This window comes from Cherax quadricarinatus, chromosome 86 (genome assembly GCF_038502225.1).
Source record: "Cherax quadricarinatus isolate ZL_2023a chromosome 86, ASM3850222v1, whole genome shotgun sequence".
NCBI classification, from domain to species: Eukaryota; Metazoa; Arthropoda; class Malacostraca; order Decapoda; family Parastacidae; genus Cherax; species Cherax quadricarinatus.
The window spans coordinates 6,053,563-6,062,959 of record NC_091377.1 but is presented as its reverse complement, the minus strand read 5'-3'; the positions used below and the strand labels follow the sequence as shown (position 1 = coordinate 6,062,959).

The 9,397-nt window shown below is 36.2% G+C and overlaps 2 protein-coding genes across 4 annotated transcripts in view; one reads left to right on the top strand and one right to left on the bottom strand.

The window, feature by feature from the left end:
• LOC128703052 (piggyBac transposable element-derived protein 2-like) lies at positions 1 to 2,364 on the top strand. Its single transcript, XM_070103698.1, has 3 exons — positions 1 to 176; positions 439 to 1,119; positions 2,314 to 2,364. The coding sequence occupies exons 1-3, from the start codon at positions 171 to 173 to the stop codon at positions 2,362 to 2,364; spliced, it is 738 nt and encodes a 245-aa protein (XP_069959799.1). The 5' UTR covers positions 1 to 170.
• Positions 2,365 to 3,294: 930 nt separating this feature from the next.
• Gcn5 (Gcn5 acetyltransferase) overlaps positions 3,295 to 9,397 on the bottom strand; it is a 62,398-nt gene continuing 56,295 nt past the window's right edge. For 2 of the 3 annotated variants that reach the window (XM_053797454.2, XM_070103599.1), the window contains exon 16: positions 3,702 to 4,043. In XM_053797454.2, coding sequence (XP_053653429.2) covers positions 3,838 to 4,043 — 206 coding nt within the window. In that variant the 3' untranslated portion in view covers positions 3,702 to 3,837. Of the gene's footprint in view, positions 4,044 to 9,397 lie in introns of all 3 variants that reach the window. The other variant, XM_070103600.1, reaches the window with a different exon arrangement.

The following is a 9,397-nucleotide window of genomic DNA, read 5'->3' as shown; positions in this document are numbered from 1 at the left end:
TCCAACCAATCACAAGCCTTCCCTGAGTCTCTTCAGCTAAGTACAGTTCGCTTCTGCCGCCTTCCCATTGGTTGAGAGATCAAAATATAAACACTGGTGGCTTGGCTTCGCCCACACACGCATTTTTCCCTCCACCCTTACTAATCTACTCTTGGATTATACATTCTACAATGTCGGTAAGTACTGATTGTTGTGTTTAGTGCTTACATGAATAGTTTAGGCATATTTTGATATATACCTAAAGTCCGTGTGAAGCATAATATGAGTGTAGCATGCAGTTGAAAAAAGTGCAAGCATTTTAGACCGAATTTCGGTCTTGCGCGAGTTTCCGGGAATGTCCAATTTTAGTCAAATAAATATTTATAAGAAATTTTCAATTGCATATATGAACTCTGTAGTGGTCTGGATTTATACAGGAGGTTTCTATTGTCCTTCCAGTTCCATGAGAGGCTGTTTTATGGGGAGCAGTCGACCAGCAGGTCGAGGTATGTCTGCGTTTCTGAAGACAGTGACTCGGAACCAGAGGTAGACGAACCAGAATTGCTGGATAGTGGTGATGAATACTTGCCACCGGATGCACAGGATGCAGAGATGTCAAGTGATGATGAGGAGGAAGAAAGGGAAGAAAGGCCAGCCAAAAAGCAGAAAGTAATGAGGAAAAAGAGAACTTTTAGGATTGAGGAATACCCGGATGAGGAAGAGATCCATGAGAATATTGCTCTTCAAGTTTCATCTGAGTGGACCGTAGATGACATTCAAAATGATCCTTTGCCGGCATATGAACATGAAAAGCCTCTTGCAATTAGGTCTCCATATGAGTATTTTCGTATGTTCGTTACTCCAGCCATGATAGATAACATAGCATATCAAACAAATTTGTATGCAAGGCAAAAAGACGTAAATAGTACTTTTTCAACAGATTCTGAAGAGATCTTGAGGTTCATAGGTATTTTGTTGTTCATGGGTATTGCTCCACTACCATCCCTCGAAGACTATTGGAAAGCTGCTTTTAGGATCCCACAGGTTGTAGATACCATGGCGTCTAAGAGGTTTAGGTTCCTTAGAAGTCATATTCATTTCAATGACAACAAAAAAAAGGATAATGACAGATTCTACAAAGTAAGGCCTCTTTACACTGAACTAACTAATGCTTGCTTGAAAATTCCAGCTACACCCAAGCAATCTATCGATGAAGTCATGGTTGGTTTCAAGGGTAAAACTGATGGAAACCTAAGGCAGTACATCAAAACAAAACCAGATAAGTGGGGTTTCAAACTTTTTTGTCGTGCAAGTCAAGATGGACTCATACATGATATACTCATGTATCAAGGCACACCAACTTTTGACACACATCCCATACAGCTTCCACAGGAAGAATCTAAACTTCCAATAAGTACAAAGATTGTTCTGGTACTTGCACAAACTATGAACAAGACCAACACATCAGCAATCTATGCTGACAATTTCTTTTCAAGTATACCTTTGGTCAAGCTACTAAGAGATAAGTATAACTGCAGATACACTGGAACAGTACGTGACAATAGATGTGGTAAGCCAGATCTGGCGCCTATCAAACAAATGGAAAGGAACACTGTGGTCAGGGGCAATTTTTGCTTCAACAACAATGATGGTGTCCTTGTTGTAAGATGGAAGGACACCAAAGTTGTGACTTTAGTGACAACTGATATTGGGGTCGAGCCTCTGAGTCTTGTTGACAGATATAACAAGGTTACAAAGAGGAAAGACCAAATATTGTGCCCTGCAGTCATCAAGAACTATAATGCAAACATGGGAGGTATTGACAAAAGCAACATGTTGGTGCATCTCTACAAAACGCCAATGAAATCAAAACGTTGGTACATGCGGCTATTTGCCTATATTCTTGATCTTGCTGTTGTGAATGCATGGCTGCTTTATTGCCGTGATTCTCGAGCAATAAAGCAAAAGTGTATGCAACTGAAGTATTTCAGGAATTGTATCTCTGAAATTGCAAGGTCTAAAGGACAAAACCTTAGAGGCAGCATCCTAAGAACAACTCCAAGACCTTCACCAACTAATTCACCATGTACTTCCAATTGTGTTGGCATAGTGAAACCTGGGAGGGGAAAACGTACAGAAATGCCTGATGACAGTGTTAGGAAAGACCTTAGTCTAAAGCACTTCCCAATGGCAGGGCAAAGGCCGTTTACTTGCAAGTATTGCAGCAACACGAAGAAACCGGTAACATCGTCATTCGTGTGTAGTGTATGCAAAGTAAATCTGTGCATAAAGACTGATAGAAATTGTTTCTCAGACTTCCATCTTTCCATTTAGCAATATAGAATCATTGGTCTTCCAAATGAATCTCAGGAATATAGGGATTGAAACTTGCATCACTTTGCAATTTGGCATTGTTGATATTTGCTTCCTTTTTATATTTTTGTAACAATTAAAAAATGTTTTGATACAAGTTCCATTTATGTTTTTTATATTGTATGTTTGTATATTAAATTTAAAAAATTGTTTTGGTGTGTTTTATTAACAATTGCAAGTTTGCAACATAAAATTTTTTAATCCCTTTGTCGGGCGCAGCCGAATATTTTCGGTCTTCGGAGATTGGCAATTCCTCGAAAACTAACCATCAGAAATCAATTTATATGGGATCAGTGACCTTGTATTGAGTTACTCTATCCACCATAGGGAGTTCAGTTCGAATTTCAAATTTTCGGACCCCTTGTGCGACAAAGGGTTAAGAGCAAGGTAAGCACCAAAAATAATAAACATGAATATAATTGAGAAGCGCTGTATTAGCGAAGTGCTCTAAAGTGAGCACCATATTAACAAGGTATGCCTGTACTGAATAGCTCCCTGGGCTGCCTAGTCATTTCTTGTTGACAGCACCATTATGAACCTAATTGTAGACAGTAGGATAAATACGTACATTATTACGTATTATTGTTAAAATCACAGGGAAGCATTCAACCTGTAAGAGTCATACAATGCTTAGGGAATAAAAGGCAATCAGGTTTAATCCAAGAAAGAGGAAGATAGCTCAAATTCCTTTGATCATGAGCCCTTCATTGGAAGGGTTTGTGGGGCAATTATTTTGTACAATAAGTTACCTGTCAATCACACATGATTGCTGCCAAAGACAGTTGAGGTAGGCATCACACATTTCAAATCCTTACAGGCTTAACACTCAGTTTTATTATAAAAAAAATTTCAATGCACTAGTTTCAATTATACTTCTAAAATTACTGATTAATACAGTATTACCTTCAAGACAATATCATGTTGGAATATAAATACTCTACACAATATAAATTACTTTTATTGAGAAATGTTCTCATGGTACAATAATCTCTCTCCATATTTAAATTTAAGATGCCAAATGAACATGAATTATCAGATATTTCTATTTAGGCTTTAAGCAAATGTCTAAGAATGCTGCACAGTGAACCACCCTAGTAATGGGCACTATACAGCAGTGCTGTGTCAACTAAGAATAAACCATTCATCACTATAACTAGATACAGTTACTATACTGGCATGATTGTATCACCATATTTAAAGATTACACTTCATTTAAAATTATTAAAAGTGCAGGCAAAAAACATTTAACTTATTTAGTATAATCTATTACAGATAATTTATTATTGTAGTTTAAATATACATTAATAAACTTATTTTTGTGTAATCCATTACATATATAATAACACATTATATTCTTATGGGGCTTCAAAGAAGCAAGATAAGATTATTATTCCCTTTTGAAGGTAAAAGATGCTCCATCTAGTTATTATTTTCACAAGTGGTAAAGGAACAAATGCTGCAGTACCACTGGATTCTCTCATTTATCTATGTCTTCTCTTTGTTTTCCAAGAGTCCAAGTTCTTTCACTTTGTTTATGTAGTATTTTTCAAGGTTATTTGCACATTTATAATATTCTGTCTCAGGGTGATTATAAAAGCGACAGTTTTTGAAGATTCGTAACATATCAGCGTTGAAGAGTCGGGCATTTACGTAATAGTTAGCTTTCAAGCGTTCAGTCATGGTCTTCAAGTCTGAAAAAAAAGATGACATTGGAAAAAATTAGTTTATTTTTTAAAAACTAAGTTAGGAAAGAGTAAGAGAGGAGTACTGAGACATGCACCAGGAATATCCCTGATTTTGCATGAAGTAATTTTTTTTTTTAACACACTGGCCGTCTCCCACCGAGGCAGGGTGACCCCCCCCCCCAAAAAAAAAAAAAAAAAAACTTTCACCATCATTCACACATAATCATTGTCCTTGCAGAAGTGCTCAGATATCACTCCAAACAGAAAATATCCCAAACCCCTCCTTTAAAGTGCATGCATTGTACTTCCCACCTCCAGGACTCAAGTCCTACCTATATTTCTTTTATGCATTGCTCCTGTTGAGAATGTCTCTCTGTCAAATAGACATTTTACCCATATTAATACATCATACAAAATTTAAATACTTTAGCAAAGAATTTCACAAAATTGCTATGAGTCAAGATCAGGCTTGCATTGAGAACAGTAAATGCAGTGGATTATATGATCAACCTAGCAAGCATATTTCAATGGTACAAAAGAAAATCAGCAATAAAGACTGAAGAGAACAAAGGGGATGATGATAATAATAAGTTAATAATAAAAATAATAATAATAATGGAAGGGCCACATTCTCTATTTCTCAACTGGCTTTGCTTCCATGGTTAATAAGGCCGACCAATCCTTTTCCAAAGAAATTTTTTCACATGCAGTACTATAAAAGTTTTGACAAAGTTAATACACTTGTTTTTTGAGAATTCGGTGATGCTTAGACAATTTTAAACAAATTTGCCACTGTTCGAAGAATTTCATATCCAGATATCTTGACACTCAGGAAACAGCAAGGATTGCCATGTTTCCTTACACCTACTGCCCCTGTTCACCTAGCAGTAAGTAGGTACTTGGGTGTTTGTTGACTGTTGTGGGTCACATCTTGGGGGTTAGTATACCTTAGACAGGGCTGGGATTTGATATAAGCTGAGGTAGGATAACAGCTTTTAGCCTGTACAATTGATTTGTGTAAAAAAAATGAAAATAAGAATGCCTTGGCATTGATTAACAGTTTTGTTTCATCTTTAATACATAGATTAATGACAACCTGGCCGATAGAGCACAATCTGCTGAAACCACGGCAAGATCTCTTCCAACTCTTTATCTTTGCCCCAGCAATATTTCTCATTTGCTTGATATAATTCTTGAACCTCTAGTGTGGCTAGCATTCTGTAACACCTGTATAATACTGATTGCATTTGTACTCTAGTTTAAACATTTTACCTACAATGAAAACAAGTGGGAGCCAGGTAGTGTGACCCAAAGAAGGAAGCATATTCGCCAACATTCATTAAATAGCTGTTTTCTCAAAAGTGTGCAGACATCACAACTCAAATGGAATTACAAACTGTAACAACTTCAACCATCCTTCTGAGTGCTGTCACTGCGCTTCCCACCTTCAGAACTTAAGTCCGGCTAACTAGTTTCCCGATATTCCTTCATCAATTCCCTACATTGCAGTATCAAGATACAATACTGTATGGCTGTTTGTATATTACCATACAGTATTGCATTCAGTATCCACTGGCATCCCTTATTTTAACTGTACAATTGAACCCTAGAATTCACGTAGTTTGGGTTTACAGAGGTGACATGAATCCTAAAATGCAGATACAGTAATATAAAATTTTGTGTCTGAATTATTTAAAATTTTCAGAATACAGTACTACACAGTACTACATGTACATCTGAAAAAAAAAAAACTTTTTTAGCCATTATTATTATTTTTATTATTAGCACACTGGCCGATTCCCACCAAGGCAGGGTGGCCCGAAAAAGAAAAACTTTCACCATCATTCACTCATTCACTCCATCATCTCTCTAAATATTGCTCTAGTCTACTCAATACTGACATTCATAGGAAAGAATGATTAACCAGTATTTGGAATGATATTCTATAGTTAGTTTTCAATTTAGGGGTTATGTGCCAAGCAAAAAGAAAATGAGCACCAAGAAAAAAACAAATATTTGAGGTTATCCATGAAATGGACTTCAGCTAAAATGTAGTACTATATAATCAGATCACAGGGATTATGAAGCACAAGAATTCTGGGGTTTGACTGCAGCAGAAAAGTTTAAGTTTTTCACAAAAGAAAGCCATGTTATTTTATGTTGACCACTGAAAAGACTTAGCCAACATTAGACTGTTGGGTTTTCAGTGTCCTCTACCAAGGCAATTTTCATGTGGATTATTGTTCTCTGTTAGGTTACTGTTGCTTGCAACCTACAAGTTAATGCAATTATAATTATCATGACACAACTTGAAGGCTTTAATATTCATACCTAGAATGTTTATTGTTTGCTACAAGAAAAGTATACTTGACATCTACATACATCACTAATTCACTATATAGTAAGTGCAAAATCTGTGCCAATCAATCAGCACTGCATAGCACAAAACACCTTAGAGGAAAAGAATAGCAGATATATTGCACAGAAGGCAATTAAAGAAAAACTGAGATAAGACAACAATATAGCAATTAAGAATGCTGTAACAATGCAATGTATTAAAATGTCTTATATATTACTCACATTAAAGATGGCATTTTCAGAGAGGAGGGCAGAGTAAGCATAGCAGGGCATCTAAACAGGCTGACAAGATGACACAGTAGCTTACCAAAGCATAGGGAACAATGAGTGAGATACAGCAAACTTTGCACAAGTGTTCATGGGAAAGCTTTGCGAGAGAATGGTGTCTTGTGAAGATTAATGATGTAGATATAACATCAGAAGCCCAACTGTGAATATACAGTGGACCCCCGGTTTACGATATTTCATTCCTTTTTTGTTATTTACATAATTGGTTGCGTTGGGAGCTGATCATAAACCGGGGGTCCACTGTACATGGAAAACACCTTTTATATATGCCAATGTGATCCAATGATGCAGTGAATAATCTAGCAAGTGTTAAATTATAACTGGGAAACAGTCAGCATGCAATGAGATCAACAGAAAATTCCAGTTTATCTTTAAATAAACAGAAGCCAGAACCAGAGATAGAAAGGAAGGCAAACTATGTGAAACTATCAAACACCAAAATGGCTAAGAAGGTGATAAAACTCCTGATGGGACTTAATACATGAACATCTGAATCCATAAAAATTTTACAATGAATACTTAAATATGGAACTAAAATACAAAGATCTTTATATAGTCAACATTTTTAAATATTTCCAGTATTACTGTATATAGATTACAAGGAAAAAGCTCCCAGTCTCCCACCCACATAAATCATAGGAAAACAACCAGTTCCAAATATAGTAATTGCCTACAATATACAACCGTTTTCAACAATATACCAATTAATACTTCTTGCCTTCAATTTTCCTACAAAAAAAATCACATGGTATCCATATACCATTTCAGTAATACTTCCCTTAGTACAGTACAGTATATTATGTAGTCTATTATCTATTGTGTTAATTATTTTCGCTCCCTAGTGATGAGAAACAGTGAGCTCTATGCATTCACAATTATTTTCTACTACAAATTTCTACCATTAAAATTGTGACATTTACTTTTATATCATAATTTCTGTAAAGAATAGTCACAATACTATGGCTGGAATAATACACAAATAACCCACATTGAGGAGACCGAAATTTATGATGATGTTTTGGTCCGACTTGGACCAATAACAAGTCAGTGTGACTTCTTAACGGTCCAAGTCTGACCAAAACATTGTCATGAGTTTCAGTCTCCTAAGTGTGGGTTATTTGTGCATAATTTCTGAAGTCTACAGTGATTAATATAATGCAAAACTGGCAACTCACTCTTATCTTACTTTGGCCCTTCTACACATTAAGCTATTACTTATTTGTAGCTACATGAAAAGGTAATTCATGGTGTCTGTTTTCAGTATTTATCATAATGGTTTTCATAACTTCCTGTGGTTTTAGCATTTGCTACCTGCTTTTGTAAACTGTTCCACTCATGTACTGAGTGACTGGTTTGAAATCAATGTAGAAATACATCTAAGTTGTATGTTCTGGATAAGTTTATAATATGTATGTGTATATATGGAGGGAGACCATCATAGGAGTGTCTCAGTCTAGTAAATTATAAAAATAAATAGTGTACACTAAAGAGAAAAGATTAGAGTTTAAAAGTTTGTTAAGGTTTACAAGAGAAGGAATATGAAAGAGGTTTAAATAAATTAACAGTAGCAGATAACACTACTGTAATAATAATAACTGAATGAATGCTAGTGAATGTGCTTCCTCTTTATTGGATCATGTGATCTTGGTGGTAGATGGCTAGCATGTTAAAAACTCTTTAAAAATAATAACGACAATCATAATTATCAACTGCAACCCTTCTAGGAGGAGCCTTGTTGCTGAGGAGCTCTAGATTAAATTGGAGCTATTCTTTCTTATCTTGGATCACATCTAATTATTACCCATTCCTGAGGTGCTGTATGACCACTATGGATTCAGCACTTTCCATGAATATAATAATTTATGATAGCCTGTAAAGCATCACAGAGCAGAACAAAGCAGAGCCCCATTCATAAGATGATCAGTGGAAAGTGTGAAAGAATAGCTTTCCACAAGCTTCAGCATTTATATTACCAATAATTGTTTACTAAACTAACAAGTACAGATGAATAAGGCACATGAGCAACACTTGCATATCTTTATTGTGGGAAAGTTTTACCAACCTGTAACTATCAGTTCAATACAGAGAATACAGGAGATGATGATTGACGTGTAGTAGTTGTTTCAGGTGACCATCATATCAGTTTTGATCAGTCCCTTATCAATGCTGAGGGACTGATCACTTCTAACTACTATTACATGTGTTCCGAAGTCTCCAGTATTATTCTTTGCTATGGATTGATAAAGCCACTGATTGATGAAACACCTCCATAATAAAGATACCAAGTGCTGTACATGTGTCTTATTCACTAAACTTCAACACTGTTGAGGATAACCAGAACACACAAGTGGTTTTACAGAAGACAGTTTCCTGGTCGCCAATGTGGAACAATGGCTTTGTCAACAAGCATGAAAGAGCTGGGTGACAAGTTAGTACATAATACAGTAAATCTTCAATTTAACGGACTTCAGATTATTTTTTTTAACACACTTGTCGTCTCCCACCAAGGCAGGGTGACCCGAAAAGGAAACACTCTCACCATCATTTACACTATCACTGTCTAGCCACAGGCACATAGATACGACAGTTCAGATGTCCATCCACACAGCAAACATTCCCACCCCTCCTTCATGGTGCAGGCACTGTGCTGTCCACCTCCAGGACTCAAGTCCAGCTAACCAAACAAAGTGTGCTGGCAAATCCATCTCTCACAC

Coding starts and splice junctions, on each gene's coding strand:
- LOC128703052 (XM_070103698.1), top strand. Junction 1,120..2,313: donor ATAATGACAGATTCTACAAA/GTAAGGCCTCTT, acceptor CTTTCCATTTAG/CAATATAGAATCATTGGTCT.